Source organism: Brassica napus, chromosome C7 (genome assembly GCF_020379485.1).
Source record: "Brassica napus cultivar Da-Ae chromosome C7, Da-Ae, whole genome shotgun sequence".
NCBI lineage: Eukaryota > Viridiplantae > Streptophyta > Magnoliopsida > Brassicales > Brassicaceae > Brassica > Brassica napus.
The window spans coordinates 17,913,760-17,932,856 of record NC_063450.1 but is presented as its reverse complement, the minus strand read 5'-3'; the positions used below and the strand labels follow the sequence as shown (position 1 = coordinate 17,932,856).

At 31.2% G+C, this 19,097-nt stretch overlaps 2 protein-coding genes across 2 annotated transcripts; one reads left to right on the top strand and one right to left on the bottom strand.

The window, feature by feature from the left end:
- Positions 1–8,004: 8,004 nt before the first annotated feature.
- Positions 8,005–8,941, top strand: LOC111197924 (protein RALF-like 24). Its single transcript, XM_013797562.3, has one exon. The coding sequence runs from the start codon at positions 8,244–8,246 to the stop codon at positions 8,595–8,597; it is 354 nt and encodes a 117-aa protein (XP_013653016.2). The 5' UTR covers positions 8,005–8,243; the 3' UTR covers positions 8,598–8,941.
- Positions 8,942–9,466: 525 nt separating this feature from the next.
- LOC111202962 (adenosylhomocysteinase 2-like) lies at positions 9,467–11,995 on the bottom strand. The gene is made up of 2 exons (XM_022696289.2): positions 11,216–11,995; positions 9,467–10,425 (listed from the first exon to the last, which is right to left on the bottom strand). The coding sequence occupies exons 1-2, from the start codon at positions 11,924–11,926 to the stop codon at positions 9,679–9,681; spliced, it is 1,458 nt and encodes a 485-aa protein (XP_022552010.2). The 5' UTR covers positions 11,927–11,995; the 3' UTR covers positions 9,467–9,678.
- Between the last annotated feature and the right edge of the window lie 7,102 nt (positions 11,996–19,097).

Sequence of the window (19,097 nt, the reverse complement as noted above, 5' to 3'; positions counted from 1 at the left end):
AATAAATCAAACTCTATTTATAATACTTTTGTTTGCATCTTTTTAAATTTGAGTAGATTTTCTTACTAAAGCTTGTTTTTGGTTTTAATTTTTTTTTCATTTCTTTCTATAATTAAAATTTGATATTTTTTTATAGCATTAAAATTTATTGATATAAGTTAATAGATGTGTTTACATATATATATAACTTTTAATGTAATTATATATATAAGTAGTTGTGTGTGATATAATTTTTTGTTTGCATATAATTGAATTCAATTTCTTTTTCAACATTTTTCAAACTGACTTTTTGTAATTTGATATTTTGTCTTCAATAATAAATAACAATCAATTTTAGATGGAAATATTTATGTTAATTAAATAAATAATATTAAATTTTAGATATAATTTTATCCAATTTGTTTTCAAATTTTTTTTAAAATTGAAAATTTTTAATTCTAATTTTATCTTTGGTAATAAATAATAATAAATTTTAGATGAAAATATCTCTGTTAATTAAGTAAAGGTTTTTAATTATAAATTTTCCTCTTTTATTTTTTGTTCCGAAAAAGATATCTACTAGCCTTAACTTTTAAGTAGATTTCATTTGAACTCTACTCGAATATGATTTTAATTTTTTATCTTGTACTTTTTTATAATTTTATCCTATTTTGCAAGTATTATCTTCCAAAGTTTCAAATCATCTTTCCAAAAAGGTAAGATTTACATCTATTCATTCTAAATCTGTATTTTGTGTTTATATTGAACTAAATTAATAGATTTAAACTCAATGCTTTTGATTTGCTATTATTTTATGTTAAAAATAATTTATTTTTCAGAACAAACTATTTTCAAATTTTGAAAATGTAAAATTTTAGATCTTAAAATTTTTAGTTAGTGTACACTTCTAATAAAGTCTACTTATAAATTAAGGCTAGTAGACTTCAACTAAAGTCTACTAAACCATAAACTTTAGGTAGTCTTGAACTAAAGTCTAATAAACCATAAATTTAAGTATACTTCATAAGACGTATACTTAAAATATGATTTAAAACTTTTATCTTATGTTTTCTCATAATTTTATCTTATTTTGTAGGTACTCTTTTCCAAGATTTCATTTAAGGCATCAAAATTATGAATAGTCACACACACTCTATAAGTTTTTAATAGAATGCTTTGTAATAATTTATCATTATAAAATTTTCATTTGTAAATAATTATTTAACGCATAATCTATGAACATTGTATTCATTTTTAGCTCTGTTTCACTTGTATGATATTATTAGTTTTTGTTAGCTATCCAGTTTTCACAAGATACTCTAATCAACCAAACAATTAAAACCACCATGAGGTAATACAATAACTAACACACATGTGAGAAGAAGAAAATCTATACAATATTTTCATTAAATTTCAAGAGTAAAACTAATCACAAAAACTTTGCAATATGTCTTGAATATATACTTCAAACAATAAAAATGTCGAAGCATACTTCTATGTAAGTCTACACTTGTTAGTCAACAACTTAATCATACAAGAAATTTCTTAGTTCCAATGTTATAACACATTAACTTTTGAAATTCATCCAAGACCATTAAGATTTGTTAACACACTTTGTAAAACATTTAAATCATGGAAATATGATGAATAATACATAAATGAGCTTTTAATAGAACTTTTGACATAGACTTCAACTGCAGTCTACATTTGTAAACTTACAAATACGTCTACACTTATTATCTAACAACATATATAGTCAAACAAAAAAATTGATAGTTTCATAATTATAAAATATTATCTTTTGAAAATCATTCAAGACCATTAGGATTAATTAACACATACTATCATACAATAAAATCTTGAAAAAACTTAATGATATAATACATAAATTAACATTTAATAATTTTTTTCTGCGTAGACTCCATATTCAGTCAACAAAATAGTAGATTTTCTTTTTAGTTTAGGTATGTACAGTGTCATATATGTCTACTATTTGGGTTAGTTTTTGCAATTCCAAAATTCACCGGTTATTTTCTGTATTTAAAAAAATTGTGATTTTATATGTGTAGTCTTCCTTTACAGTCCACAGTTTAAAAATACTAGTTTTTGCAATTGACCCGACTTCACCCAGGATTTGACTTTCAAAAGCAGACTTCATATGTAGTTTACGTTTCTAAATTATTGTTAAAGATTTTAGTTTTCCAATTGACCAAATTTGAATTTTACGAGTATAGTGAAATGATGTCTGCGAATGTGTAGACTTTATTTGAAGTCTTCTTTAAAATCTGACGAGTTAGTTTTGTGTTTGAGCAAAATAAAATAATATACTTCATTTGCAGTTTGCATTTTTTTCTAAGATTAGTAGACTGCATATGAAGTGTACACTTTAATTTATTTTTGATCAACTTTTTGACATTTTAGTCAAACACAAAACTAACATATTCAACAAAGTCAAAGTTTTGGTCAAATGCAAAACTTACATTTTGTAAACTTCCCAGGAAATCTACATTATGTAGACCGATGAAGTCTACTATGAAAAATCAAAAGTTTGGTCAAATGTCAAACTAACCTCTTTTGCGTAGACTTCTTCGTAAGTTTACTAATTTTTTTTCAAAGGCAAAAACGTTGACTTCTAAGGAAGTCTGTGTTGCAAAAAATAAAAATTTGGTCAATTGCAAACTAATATGTGTGTTGACAAGTTGACTGCATCGTAAGTCTCACATATGCATAGACATACAAAACATTTTACTATTGAGACACATATCTGAAAAATTACGAAAACCATGTAAATAGTTATCTTTTCCGATGTAAAATTGTTTTAAGCCTTTTCCACCGTCCATACTCCAAATATGAGCAAAAAAAAATATTTTTGACGATGCTTACTGAAGAAACTTGAAAATATGGAGTTTGAGTTTATGAAAATGAAAGTAATGAGAACTTTTAGATAAAAATGAAAAGGAATGAAATGAAATGGAGATTTGTTGGTGTAGAAAGAGGGAAAAGTAGATATAAATCAAATTTTTGAGCTTTTGAGCTAAAAAATGGGTAGTTCATGGTGATTGAAAAATTTGATGATAACAACATTGTTGTAAATAAGAAGAAATGTTTAGGATTCATTTTTTTTTTGATATTTTCGAAATAAATAAGAAATTAAATGATAATGACAATTTTGTAAATATTTCAAAAATTTAAGGAGGGTATGGGAAATTCACGGGTGAATAGTATTGACAAAAAAGTTGTTTTAGATTTTGAAAATCATGTTGATTTTAAAACTATATTCTATTTTTAAAACAATTTTTTGTCAACAATAGAAAGGAAAACTAATATGATTTACATAGCCAAATCAATCTCTATAATATTATTTGAGAAATCAGTTTCCTACGTGTCGTTCTCAAGTTAACTCTGTTGATGGTTGATTACACTGATACCCTTTAATGAATTAAAAATATTACATTCAAAATCTATTTTTTTATTTAGTTTCCTTTTTAACATTTTCCGAAAAACATATACATATAATAAAAAGGAATTTTTTATAAAGTTTAAAAAACGAATTGAAAAAATATATGTATATATAATATGATTTCATAAAAAATGGAAAGTTTACAAAATATTAATATTACATTAAAAAAATATTTTTAAATAACATAAAATATAATTTTGAAGTAATAAAATACTTTCTTTATATCTACGCTTTCTTAGATGGAAATTATAAATTTGTATATAATGTTATTAGAAAAATAAATATTATATCTTTTAAAACATAATTTTAAACAATACAAAAAAATTCAAATTAATAGAAATATTTTTATATATCTATCTATTTTCTTAGATGATTACATAAAATAATTAAGTAACATAAACTGATATATGTTTAATTGACTAAAAATAGTTTATAATTAGTATTATTGAAATGTTGAATTTATTTTTCATATATTTAGTTGACTATAATATATTAAATTACAGCAAAAAAAAATATTGATAAATTTTTTTACTTATATAATATTATTTTTAAATACAATCACAATTTTGTTTACTGTTTATTTTCAAGAGTTATTAGGAAAAAACTAAAAATAAAATTTAAAATAACCATCACTTAATCAAATAGTTACAAAATAGTTCAATGAGGTAGATATATTATATTTTATCATTATTAAAGTTATTTGCTTTCTTAATATTAAATTAGATTTTAAATTTTATGTTTTTGTATTTGTGGAACTTGATAGAACCATAATCAAAATACCAAAGCAAATCTGAATTCCAATTTTTAAGATTATTTAAATAAATTTCAGTTTTCATTCAATAAATCAAAGGCATAAAAGTATTTAGAATTTATAAAATATTTTAATTATTGTAAATATTGATATGTGTTCATGAATTTCCAAAAATGTATCAGCTACTTATACAATATAACTTCCTATTGATGATTGCTTTATTTTTCTAATATTTGTTTAAAAACATCAACATATAATTTGATAAATATTATGAAAATACATGGACATTTCAATGATAAACAAAATCAATTTGATTTGACTTGATTATAATAAAAATAATTATACTTCATTTTGAATTTGAAAGAATATATGTAACTCAATATACTCACAACATGAATGACTCGACTAATCCAACTTAAATCTAAAATCATAGATTTAAATATGATAAGAATATATAATTTATAAGAATAGTAATTTATTTTATAAATATAAATCATAGGACAATTCACATCTTAAAAATGAAAATAAAATATAAACCAACTATTTTAATTTAGTTTTTTTAGTAAAATTTGTACATATATGCATGAGACTTCTGAATATTATCGTTATAAGCACAATATATCTTAAGTTATACATAATTTTCATAAAATATATTTACATTTCTAAGACAAAAACTACCTATATGCAAATAAGAAATTAATCAAAATTTTAATATAGTTAGAATAAAAATATTACAGTTGAATTCAGAGATGCAATCCAATTTATCCAAATGATAACTAAATCGACTGTAAAAACAACAAAATCGATTGGATATAACATATATAAAATCATATGTATAATTAAAATAATATACTATTATTATTACAAATGATGCATACAAATTATAAATTAATTTTTTTTTGGGTCAAAAATTATAAATTAATTTAAAATTAAAAGTAAATAGTATGAGTACGGGAAAATCACCTAGTGGTACATTATTTACGAAAACAAAATAAATCGTTTGCATCTGAATATTTTGTTATTTTTATATTTATATATTATCATCCTAAGTTAAATAAAAGAAAGTTTAGGATATTAAAAAAGAAATATTTTCACTCTAGGACACATTCCTCATCTTTATTTACACTCCAAGACACATTGTTATACTGACACACTTTTCTCAACTAATTCTCTTCTTTTTCGTTAGAACTCAATCATAAGGCAACTAACTAGATTTTCCTTTGGCGGGATTAGCCCACAACCATTGATCTTCTTAAAGCTCCAACGGCTGAGACTTTACTTGGCAGATCTGGAAAACACAGATATCTGCTATTTAATAACAACCATTCGATTAATATCCCTCTCTCTTATTTTCAACGGTCGAGATTTAGTTCTACCTATAACATTATTCTCTTAATTCTCTACCCCAATGACGTCGAATTTTTCTGTGTTCATCAAAGAAAAAAATCTAAACTTTGCTAACTAATCCAAGAATTTTAATCCTGATTATTAGATTTTAAGTGGTGGTTTGTGAGATAACTTTGTTTAACAATTTGTTTTACTGTAATTCCAACATCTTAATTTTGGTTGAATAACAACTCTGTTTTTTTTTTGTTTTAGGTATCTTTTATGGTGGAGCATTGTATAATTATCGCCGGCGAATAGAAGTCGTCCGGCGACGGCAGCGGGAATGTGTTGCATGAGTTATTTGTCAACCCCGAAGCTCCTCCCCTCCCCCCCTCCACCTAGCTGAGCTATTGACCGCATAACACCAAGGAACTTACAACCAGACTCTTCACCGTACTTTTTTGATTCCTAAATTTAGCCGAACACCACATGATTTTTTTCAACCTCTCACCTTACTACTATCTTCATACTCCGATCGTGTACACTTTGTAAACGAATCTCAGACTGTCCATGTGTACAATAATTCTTTACGCATGTACACATTACCGTGACATACATAGCACACACAACTACACTTGAATCATGTTTCACCTGATAATTTGTAGACATTCAAGAATCAAAATCAGTAGTCACGGATTTACACTTTGCCATTTGAATTTCCAATAGGAGTAGCATGTATATTTTTGCTGCCGAGTTGTCCATGTGTACAACCTCGATTCTTTGTACGTGTGTACACGTTAGCATGTCAAACATAGCACACACAGATTTGAATCCACCTAACAAATCGTATAAATTTAAGAACCCATACAAGTCAAGCATAGCCCACACGAATTTTAATCCATTGTACACTGCCACAGATTTGAATTCCCAAAATCAGTAGCCAGTACATTTTACTCGAATGCTACTCGCTGTCCATGGGGACAACTATGCGCTATTGTATACATGTACACAAAACAACAATGTACACATGTTTTAGCCAAATAAACATCATCTTTACACAATTCGATTATCATATTGCAACAAGTTTAGTAAAACACCAAACATGTTTTAGCAGCAACATCAAACATGCTTACATTAGGATTACACATACAACACAACTACCATGATATTTTAGCCGAATAAAACCATCATTCTTACAGCCATGATACGTCCATATCATACAATCAAACCGCAAAATAAAATCTTACACCATCCGATTAGCATAATATAATAACCTTCAGAATGCAAACACAACACCTAACATGCATACATTAGTCCTCTAACTTCTCACTTCGTCTCATCCTCCACATAAACTGGTACAATCCAATCCTTGTACTAATCCATAGCAAACTGCTTCCTCATTATGTCCACCTAATCATCAGTCATACCATCCATGGATGTGGGTTTCCTAGAGCATTTAGCTCATAAACTTTATCGCAACTGGCTCACAATCACCACAACGCCTATTACACAAGGTACAGAGTAAAATCAGAGCTGGTTCACCAGGTTCAGAGTACAAATGTACAACTCGAAGCAATGTCCATATGTACACGTGCGAATCAGTGTCACAGAAGTGTACACATGTACACACACATAAAAATGTACACACGTACATAGAAAACATCATCATTAGAAAATCTGAAATCGGAACCCTAATTCCAAAATTAAGAAAGCTTCCTTCATTCACCCCTTCCTCTTATGCCTACGCCACCTCTGTAAAAACTGATACCAACAAAAAAACAAAACTTAGAAAACTCTGAAATCGGAACCCTAATCGCAAAATCGAAATCCTGAATCCCAAATCTCAAAATCGAAATCCCAAACCCTAATCCCAAAAACGAAATCCCAGAATTGAAACACTAACCCAAAAACTTGGGAATCTTTAACCTCACATGAGGATTGAGATGGAAGCAACCGTAAATACCCAAACCAATCGAGATGTAAACAATAAATGGATTTAACCTTTTGCTTTTCCCTTGAAATCTCTCCTCTTTTGTGACAACATCTTCTTCTCCATCAGTCTCCACCGTTAAAACGTCCTCCGTTGGAAATTTCTTTTGTCACTTTTTCTCTGGGTTTTACTATTATTGAAGAAAAAAAATTAATTCAACGAGAGTTTCCCCGGGCCCGTGTGAAAAACAAAATTCAATTTCACCTATGTTTCACGTCCAACAGTCTAAACCTTAATTTTTTTTAAAAATTCAAATACGTAACTAGCCCAACTAAAAAGAATCGTCCAATTATCTCATTATCCCTCTTGGTTTTGCTTTTTGGAGGGTAAACAAGTCTTCAACTACTGAAAAGTATCTCAGTAGCATAATGTGTTTTCAAGTGTAATAAAAAGACACAATTGTCTATTTATGTTAATATCTCATTAAAAAATGTTCATCCTATTTGGCAAGAAAGAACAACAAGAATTATGAATTATCAAAAGGAACCAAGTGTTTGTCAGTGGACCACAATAAATAAGAGAATTGGAGTAGGAGTCCCACTGACAAAAAATATAGATATGATGTATTTTTTTTTGTTTGTTTGTTCAAATAGATAAGATGTAATTAAATACTTGACGTTACAGTTCAGAGTTAAATTCTATCAATCTCTAAACCAACTGGTTTAACAGCAAGAACTAGCAACTTGGGAGTTGTAAAGCAGAGATCACCACATCTACAAAAAATCTCCCACACCGACATGTCGAGATCCTTAGCTTTCGTTTACTTATCCATACTTTTCCTTCAGACCCATCTCTCGATCTCCGTCGAGGTTCCGGTTTCGTCGGTGAACGAAGAAATAGACGCAATGCTTGACCGGAAAGGCGTAGTCGGGGAAGAAGGAGAAGAGATGATGCCGTCGGATATAAGCCGGAGAGTGATGATGATGCGGAAACAGTACATAAGTTACGCAACGCTAAGGAGAGACATGGTTCCTTGTCAGAGGCCAGGCGCTTCCTACTACGCTTGTCGCTCCGGACAGGCCAATTCTTACAGCAGAGGATGCAACATCATTACTAGGTGTGCTCGAGACACTAGCGACATCAAGACCTGAAACATTTTTATCCGGTTTTCTTTTAAATGCGGATCTTGATAATGCGATTAAAATGCTCTCTCTCCAAGGATGAGGCAAGTAAAATCTTTAATTCATTTTGTAATGTTGTTGTTTACATTAGAATAAGGCTTACGTAGTTTATATGTAATCAATATTGATATAATTGATATCTGTATTGTTGGGAGTGTTGAGTGGATTGATATATGGAAGATTGTGGACTTTTGTAGGAAAGAGTTGAAGTACTTAAGCTTGTTTAGGGGGTACTTTTGTACTAAATTAGAAGTTTCTGGCAGATTTTGTAAATAGTTGAAATGGTTATTTATGGGAAAATTTAGATTTCTAGATTGCATTTAGACTTCTGTTGACTGGGGGAGAACTAGCAATAAGCTGCAAAATAACTTTTTATTTCTCAAGTTAGAAAGCTTGGTCTTGTTGTTCTTGTAAGTTCAAGAACCTGACTCTTGGGTTCTCCGTTGAAATCAGTGAGTTTCGGCTGAGGCATGGCTTTAGCTTTGTGTGGCTCAGAGAAGGAATTGGTTCATTAATGAGCTTTTTCTTGACGAAAAGCAACAATATACAGAGTCCATTTTTAAGCCATGCGTCTTCTGGATCAAGTTCTCTGCCTTAATCCTCTGCTTTGTTGCGGGAAATGACTTGTCATAGTAGACAAAGACATCCTAATTCAGAAAAGATGAGTCGCTGTATGTATCGTGTAAAGTTAGAGGAAGAAGGAAAAGCTCAAAAAGTTGAATGTTTGGATTGACCATCTCAGTATACAAATTCAAAGCAGACAAAAGATCTCTAATAACATGAAGCCGAAGATAGCTTTACGTACGTTGTTTCCTCACTTGTTCGAAAAGTAAAACCAGTAAAAAAAGAACATCAATTAGATAAAGCCTAACAAGAGTGTAAAAACATAAACTAATTCATCTTGAGATGATATAAAATGAAAAACAAAACAAAGAAACAGCCTCTCAAAGCCAATAACAACAACCCCTTATTCATACCAATATTTGGTCAACCTCATAAGAAGACCAATATCTCATGTTTTTCCCAACCAAAGCTTGGTCCTTTTTTCTTCTCAGTACCTGTAGTGAACAGGCTTGTAAGGACCTTCAACGGGTATGCTGACGTAGTCAGACTGGTCCTTGGTGAGCTTGGTGAGTCTAGCACCGAGCTTGCCCAAGTGAAGTGCAGCTACCTTCTCATCTAAATGCTTAGGCAGAACATACACCTTCTTCTCATACTTCCCACTCGACTTCTCGTTCCAGAGCTCAAGCTGTGCAATCACCTGGTTGGTGAACGAGCACGACATCACGAAACTTGGGTGTCCAGTAGCACAACCCAAGTTCATCAGACGACCCTCTGCTAGCACAATGATGCCTGTCTTGGTGTCGGGAAACACCCACCTATCAGTCTGCGGCTTGATGGTGATACGTTTCACACCAGGGAAAGTCTCGAGCCCGAGCATGTCGATTTCGTTGTCAAAGTGACCAATGTTGCAGACAATGGCGTTGTTCTTCATCTTCCTCATGTGGTCGACCATGATGATGTCTTTGTTTCCAGTGGTGGTGCAAAAGATGTCAGCTTCTGATACAACGTCCTCGAGGGTTAGAACTTGAAGGCCTTCCATGAGAGCCTGAAGGGCACAGATTGGATCGATCTCAGTGACGATGACACGGGCACCAGCGGTTTTCATGGCCGCAGCACAACCCTTTCCGACGTCACCATAACCGCAGATAACAGCGACCTTTCCGGCGATCATGACATCAGTGGCTCTCATGAGACCGTCGGGGAGAGAGTGGCGACATCCATACAAGTTGTCAAACTGCAAGCAAGTAGATCCTCAGTTATATATATAACACATGGAGAAATACAGTAAATGCAACCCAAATGGATCAAAACATATGAAACACATTGAAAAAATCATCCGCATTTTCGGTAAATGAAACATGTCATTTACACGAAAATTTATCTAGCAAAGCGGATGAATGTGGATAAGCTCTAAATTAGGCATGAACATTCAGTTTTTTTAGTTTAGTTTCTTGATTAATATCCTTTTATTATATTTTGGTTTTTCATTTTTTTGGGTATGAAAATACAGAGATTATTTCAGTATTTATAAAACCTTGTTAATATTGATGCACTTTGAAGCGTGTTTCATGCAATTTGAATTCAGTTTAGTTCTGATTCAGTTCAGGTTCTTCTGCTAATATTGGATAATTCAAATAAAAATATCAAACAATTCCGGTTGTTCGGAAAAAAGAAATAATTATGTTTTTGGATTAAATTATCCGAGAACTAATTTCATATAATTCAAATAACAAATTCTAGATAATTGAATTTCTTATTATATTAGATATTTAGGAACATAACTTTTTGGTTTATAAATTATATTAAGTACATAATTATTTTAAAATTAAATATAAATGATATTCTCAGTATATAAATTATATTTTTGGTAGTCACGTACCATTCCATTATTCCATTATCGGTTTAGTTCCAGTTCTGTTTAAATTTTTAGGATATAGAATAACAAGAAAATTATTTGTAAGGTGTAGTCATGTTCTGATTTTTAGGTTCAGTTTTTTGGATATTTGGCCAGAAGAAAGCGATACCTTGCTCTTAGTGACGGAATCATTGACGTTAATGGCAGGGAACAAAAGAGCTCCAGTCTCCTGCATCTGGTAAAGCCTCTTAACACCAGTGGTCGTTTCCTCAGAAACACCAACCAATCTCTCCTTCATCTTATGGTACTTCTTGGGATCAACTTGAAGACCATCTTTAATAATCGACAACACAATCTGAAACTCAGGATTATCAGTAGATGTCGGATCAGGGACCTGACCGGTCTTGGCAAAGATCTCTTCAGCCTTAACACCTTCATGGATCAAGAGCGTCGCGTCACCACCATCGTCAACAATCAGGTCAGGACCACCTCCCGGACCCCAATCAAGAGCTCTCTCCGTGCACCACCAGTACTCCTGGAGAGTCTCTCCTTTCCACGCGAACACGGCGGCGGAGTCACGGGCGATGGCTGCGGCGGCGTGGTCCTGGGTGGAGAAGATGTTGCAGGAGCACCACCTGACCTCTGCGCCGAGAGCGGTTAGCGTTTCGATGAGAACGGCGGTTTGGATCGTCATGTGGAGAGAACCGGTGATCCTAGCGCCTTTGAAGGGCTGAGAAGGTCCGAACTCGGTGCGGCAAGAGACGAGTCCAGGCATCTCGACCTCGGCGAGCTCGATCTCGAGACGGCCGAAGTCGGCCTGAGACATGTCCTTGACCTTGTACTCACGCCCACTCGACGTCTTCTCTACAAGCAACGCCATTTTTTGAAAAGTTTCTTCTCGGATGTGTGAGATATGTGAGAAGGGAGCAGAGTGTGCGAGGAGAAACGAAAGGTGGCGAGTGATGTTAAATAGATGGAAGCGGGAGATGAGATGGACGGTTAAGATTGGTTGTGGAGAGAGTTTGGTGGATCTGGTGAAAGAATTTGACTTTGCATCTTTTTTTTTAGATTTTCCGAAAAGGGTGGCAATTCTGTTTTCGATTTCACTTGAGAAAATAAATTGGTAGCATAATCACTTTGAAAACAACAATAAATGTCTTTTTTTGTCACAACGAATATTATTAAGTAGCAGAAACACTATGTTAGAAATCATATATGCTCTAGTTAATGTACATATACTATAATTTATTAATATATAAAAATAATTATATACTATAATATATAATGAATAATAGATTTACTCTTACATACTATATTTATATTATATATGTAATTTTCTTAAATTATAATTTAAATTTTATATTCTACTAAATTATATTTAATTTAATATATAATAAATAATAGATTTACTCTTATATACTATATTTATATTATATATATATATATATATATATATATATATAATTTTCTAAAATTATAATTCAAATTTTATATTCTACTAAATTATATTTAATTTAAAATAATAATGCAGTGGTAAATCTTAGTTTTAAGAAGAATGACTTTACTTTTTAATTGTATATTTTGATATCATCAAAAACTATAGAAATAAAAATTTATTTTTATAACTTTTAGATGTTTTGAAAATTAATGATCTTCAAAAACCTTTATATAAAATTAAATCATATAAAAGTAAAAAGGAATGGACATTTGATCATCATTTACAATTTCTAAATGTTTTATCTTATATATTAAAACAGAAGGAGAAATTTTATGTTTACCATTTTCATGATACCATTTTTCATTTTTACCATCACTAAAGGGACATTCTCAAAAACACCTTATTCATTAAGTGGCAAAAGATTTGTATGTCTTTGTTCTTTATGTATATAATAAATAAATATTTAAATAAATAAAAAATCTAAAAAAATAATTTTAAACCCTAAACCATCAAACCCTATTTCGAAATTCAAACCCTAAACCCCAAAACTCAACTCTAAACCCTAAACCATCAATCCTAAACCCTATATTTTTATTAAATACGAACCCTAAACCCCGAAACATCAACTCTAAACCCTAAACCTCAAACCTTCAACTCTAAACCCTAAACCTCAAACCTTCAACTCTAAACCCTAAAACATCAACTCTAAACCCTAAACCCTAAACTTCAATTCTAAACCCTCAATCATCAACACTAAACCTTAAACTATCAACACAAAAACCTAAACCCTAAAAAGTAAACTCTAAACCATAAACCCTAAAAATTAACCCTAAACCCTAAAACATCACTCTAAACCCTAAACCCACCTTCAAGTCTAAACCCTAAACCCTAAACCCTAAAACCCTAGAGTTGATGTTTTAGGATTTAGATTTGAAAGTTTAGGGCTTTAGGGTTTAGAGTTGATGTTTTAGGGTTTAGATTTGAAGGTTAAGGGTTGTACGGTTTAGGGTTCGAATTTCAAAAAAATATAGGGTTTAGGGATTAGAGTTTATGTTTTAGTGTTTAAATTTGAAGTTTTAGGGTTTAGGATTTAGAGTTGATGTTTTAGAGTTTAGGGTTTAGAGTTGATGTTTCATGGTTTAGGGTTTAGTGTTGATGATTTAGGGTTTAGAGTTGATGTTTTAAGTTTAGATTTAGGGTTTAGAGTTTATATTTGATGTTTTAGGGTTTTGATTCGAAGGTTTAGGGTTTAGAGTTGATGTTTCGGGGTTTAGGGTTTATAATTGATGTTTCGGGGTTTAGGGTTTATAATTGATGTTTCGGGGTTTAGAGTTTAGAGTTGATGATTTAGGGTTTAGAGTTGATGTTTTAAGTTTAGATTAGTTAACTTTATTTTTTTGTCTAAGTTAATTCAAAGGTTATAAATGTCTTTTACCCTTCATTAAAGATGAATGTAAAATTGGTTAATGTAAACATGAAAAGTGGTACTTTGAAAATGGTATTTTTGGTAATTTCCCAAAACAAAAGTCACAACCTCGATTCATTTGTGATTTTTTAAAAATAGACCTAATGGACATATTCTTAGAAATTCATGTTACATTTAATCTCTAATCTTATCATTTCAATTTTGGGCATACTAGAAATTTTTATTGAGCTATCAATAATTAGATTTAAACAATAGATGATCCATTGGATTTATAGATAGTATAAATTAAATATATATAATTTAATATTGTAATATTATACCTCCATACGTTAAATATTTAAATATTTCTCGATGTTAACTTTTAAAATTATAAAGACTTTTTTTAAATAACAAAACTCTTATTATCTAACGATGATTAATCTTTACTACCTTAAACCAATGAAAACAAAATTTAAATTATATAGTTTATTTAAAAATTAAAAAAAACAAATGTTTAATTATTTACTCGATATTATAAATCTATGAAGCGAAAAGTTTATTTTTTAAAAAACTTTCTAAATTTGTGAAATGTTACAATATCTTTGATTATGACAATAAAACAATATTTTACTAATCTTTATATATAGTTACGATTTTAATAATGAAATAATAATCCGAAAATATATATATAGAAGAAGATACAAATACATGTGAAAGTTTAAAACAATTTATTCAATGAAAAAATATACCGTAAACTTATTGTGTTTTAAAAATTGATAGACACATATATTATAATATATACCAATTTAGAATTAAAAACAAAATATTTATATAAAAATAAATGAAAACAAAAATCTGCGCGGTTGCGCGGATCGAGAACTAGTTTATAATTATTACAGAGAATAGAGAGATACTAAAGAGAAAAGAAGAGAGACATCATGATTTTGGTTATTAGTGAATTTGAGTTTTTCTCGGATAGTAGGTGAAATTTATTTAATAATTAATTGGCTGAGAAAGATTTACTAAAATCTCAATTAATAAAGACTTAAATGTTTGTATTATTTCTATTTTACAATAATTTATTAACAGTTAATTAAGATTTTAGTTTTATAATAATTTGTGTTTAAACCTTAATAAAAATTACCATAGAATATCTAATTTAACCTTAAAAAATATAATTTCATTTAATATATATATATATATATATATATATATAATCTCAATGTTAAGGTAATTTTTGTCAAATTTTATTTTGTATAAAAATTATTAAACGACATTTGTTATGAAGCAAAAAGAGTATTAGAGCAACTTCATTGGTAAATGTATGTCAACTGAAGATCTAAATTTAATAATAATAATAATAATAATAACAACAACATTTCAATAAAATTTAGTTATTTGATCAAAATTTAATATTTTATAAATATTTAAACCACTTTTGTATGAACACATTTAAAGAGGAATTCAGTGAATATTTTAAAATATGAGACTTAGTTTGTGTGGGAGTTGCAAATACGCTCGATTTTACCCTCCTTCTTTCTTAATTTTTTGGGAAATCTGTTTTTTTAGAGCACAAAGATGGTAACTATGTCTCTTTAGACTAATTTATACTACTTTATGTCCTATTAGACTAATTTTTTCTAAAATGGCAGTAATGCCCTTAAAATTGTAATTTTTTTAAAAAGATATATATTGAGTTCGACAAGGGGGATCGATCGATCCCACTTTACAAGTTATAGTGGATCGATCGATCCCGATCATTATTCAGAACAAAAAAACGCGAAATATATACTGATCGACCTGGTCTATTTCACTCGATCGGCGAAGGTCGATTTACACAGATCGACCGATCTGTAAGAATAGATCGATCGATCCCGTGCCGAGGAAAGAATCCCAAATCGATTTTTTTGGTTTTGTATGATTATATCCGGATTGATTCCCACTTGATTTGAACCGACCAAGCATGATTTCAACTCTTTAAACTCGATTTCTCTGGGATGAAACCCATAATTTCCCATTCACGAATAAAGGGAGACAAAATCAAATTCTCACCCAAGTTCATTAACCCTAACTCACTCAATTTCACTCTGATTTGGACGATTATTTGGCCTAACCCATACGATTTCGTGAGCTTTTTACGAATCTATCACTCTTTAGTTCGTTCTGCAAAGGTATGAAACTCTATCTCCACTTCTTTTTAGAGTTTGAAAATAGAAAGGTAAAAGGTAAATTTTTTGAGTTAGTTAGGATGTTTAGGCTTCAATCATGTGTTAAGGTGATGATTAGAGAAGATTTTGTACACAATCATGGCTTAAATCATATTTTTGGGATAGATTTAGGAATTTTAGGTTTTGTTTAAAAAAAAAAAATTAAAACACCATAAAATTGAAATTAATACAGTGAGAATGCTAATTCTTTGACATTGGTTATTGAGAAAGTATTAAGAGATATTATTTAACAGAGCTGTGATATTTGTTATTAATAGATATATGTTCTATTGTTTTCAATTTTCAGGTATGGAGTTGGAGTTGCCTAATCGTTTATACGGTGAGGGATTGGAACCTCAGGTTAAGAAGATTAATAACAGCTGCCGACTAAAACTTCTCGAGTTGCTGAAAGAAAAAATGGAGCCAGAATTCGATGAAGTTATGAAAGATCCCATTTTTTCACAGATTATGGTTATCCAGAAGTATTATCTGAAGTTTTCGGCGAGGTTGGTACACTCTTTCTTGTATAAGGAGTTGATGACAATCAAGAGACATGAGAAGTGGTTCACTTTCGCTAGGAGACCTCTGCGTTTTGGATTGCAAGAGTATCATGCTGTCACTGGTCTGAAAGTGAAGCGAGAGAATAACAGTGGGTTAGTGACATGGAAAGATGATGATGGTTTTTGGAGCAAGCAGATAAAGACAAATGGAAAAATAAATTTGCAGATCATTAAAAAGAAGCATTTGGAAGAGAGCAATACCTGGACTTGGGTTGATAGGGTGAGACTGATATATCTTTGCGTTATTATGGGTGTGGTGATGGGGAAGGATGAGAAGGTGAATATCCCGCATCTGTACATGAAGAACAAACAAAAAAACGCGCAGCATATTTTGATCGACCTGTTCCAGTACGCTCGTTCGGAAAAGCTCGATCGCCTCCAGATCGATCGATCTGTCTTTCAGATCGATCGATCCCGCACCCAGATAAGTTTCTCAAATCGATTTTATGGTTTTCATCGGTTAAATCCGGTTTAATACCCACTTAATTTGAACCGGAATAACACGATTTTATGAGTAAAATCGTGAGACTTAGATCAAACCCTCACTTTTATCTCCTTCCCCAATTTTTCTTGAGAGAATGGGATCAAACCCACCTTCATAAACCCTTTCTCTCTTGATTTAACTCCGATTTGGACGATTCTTGAGCCTAACCCAGACGATTTCGTGAGCTAATTCCGAATCTACCACTCTTTCGGTCGATCTGTAAAGGTATGAAACTCTATCTCCACTTTTATAGTTCAAAATTTTAATAGCAAAAAGTGAAATTTTAGTGTTTTTAAGTCGTTTTGGCTTTAATCGTGTGTTAGGGTGATGATTAGTGACGATTTTCCATATAGCTCTTGCCTTAATTCGTAGTTTTAAGTTTGATTTAAGAAATTAGGGTTACTTCTTAAAAAAAAAATTCCAAAAATTTGGAATTAAATCTGTAATGTTAGTTGTTGAGTTGCATAGGTGTTGAATCATTGTCCATGTCAATTTACTCAGTTTTACCTTTGAGAACTCATTTGTTAAGGGTTGTATGCAGAAAATGGTGAAAAAAGGAGGACCGAAAAAGACCAAGGAAACAGGAACAAAGTTACTAGAAATCAAGCAAATGAAGTTTGGAAAACTTTCACTAAATTGTGAAGAACACAGCAAACAAATCCACTATATTGGCATCTTGCAAGTTGCTCTATTATGACCACCAAGACCACATCTACTGCACTTACGAGACTGACCCCCCTGTGATCCTTGTGATGATCGGATTTTGTCTTCAACAGTTTCATATCTGCGTTTTCTATTTCTTCCAAGAGATCTTCTTGTCTCAGGCGGTAGCACTTCAGAATTTTCCACAACTTGTGGGACAGACCAACCATCTTCAGGAACTGAAATGGGATTTATGCTTTCTTGATAAGCTTCTCTCCAAGCTCCCGTAGTATACAAAAAATCAGTCAATGTATATGGTTCTCTACCAACAAAGAAACCAGCTTTTATTGCGTGTCTACAAGGGATTTTCAAGAGGTCGTACTTCCCACAAGAACAAGTCCGTTTGTCCAAATCAACAAAGCAGTCAATTGTATCGCCTTTAACAAGCAGCTGGCTATCGGTTACAGGGTAAACTCTGAAAGTTTTCCCCTTTCCAATTCTCCTATCAATCTTTTCCTCCACATCTATGGTCAAACGGTGGGTGTGCTTTGAAATCAACTTCTTACGCTTAAAAAACCAGCGTGTCAGCATTTCTCTAATACTGTCCAACAAAGGAATTACGGGAAACTCTCTCGGTGAACGCAACGCAGAATTTATCGACTCTGCAGGATTGTTTGTCCTAATGTCATACCTGTATCCATGAAATTGACATCTAGCCCACTTTTTGACATCTGCTTCCATAAGATAATTTCCAATTGCTGGACTGATATTGCAAACATGAGCAAACGTCTTCTTGAAATCAACCACTCTATAAGCCTTTGAAGCCTTAGAAATCAACCCAACTAATCCCTTCCCCTTGAAATATGATATCACATTATTCAACAAATGATGAATACAAATACCATGTCTCTCTAGCGGATACACTTTCTTCAGTGCCTTCGCTATTGACACTTGTCTATCCGAAATAAAAGCCAAACCATTATCATCAGCAACAACAACTTTTAATTGTCTCATAAACCATTCCCAAGACTATTCATTCTCAGAGTCTACTATCCCAAATGCAATAGGATATAAATTTGAATTTCCATCTATAGCAGTTGCAACCAGTAGCACCCCTTTGAATTTACTCTTCAAGAATGTTCCATCGACAACAATGACACGCCTCATGACTGTGTTAAAGCCTCTGATCGATTGACCAAACGCTATAAACAGATATCGAAATCTACCATCGACGCCAGTCTTGTAAGAGGAATGTGTACCCGGATTGGCCTCTCGCAGCATGTGCAAGTATTTTGGTATTTTCCCATAACTTTCC

Coding starts and splice junctions, on each gene's coding strand:
- LOC111202962 (XM_022696289.2), bottom strand. CDS start 11,926: ATGGCGTTGCTTGTAGAGAAGACGTCGAGTGGGCGTGAGTACAAGGTC. Junction 10,426..11,215: donor ATTCCGTCACTAAGAGCAAG/GTATCGCTTTCT, acceptor ACTTGCTTGCAG/TTTGACAACTTGTATGGATG.
- LOC111197924 (XM_013797562.3), top strand. CDS start 8,244: ATGTCGAGATCCTTAGCTTTCGTTTACTTATCCATACTTTTCCTTCAG.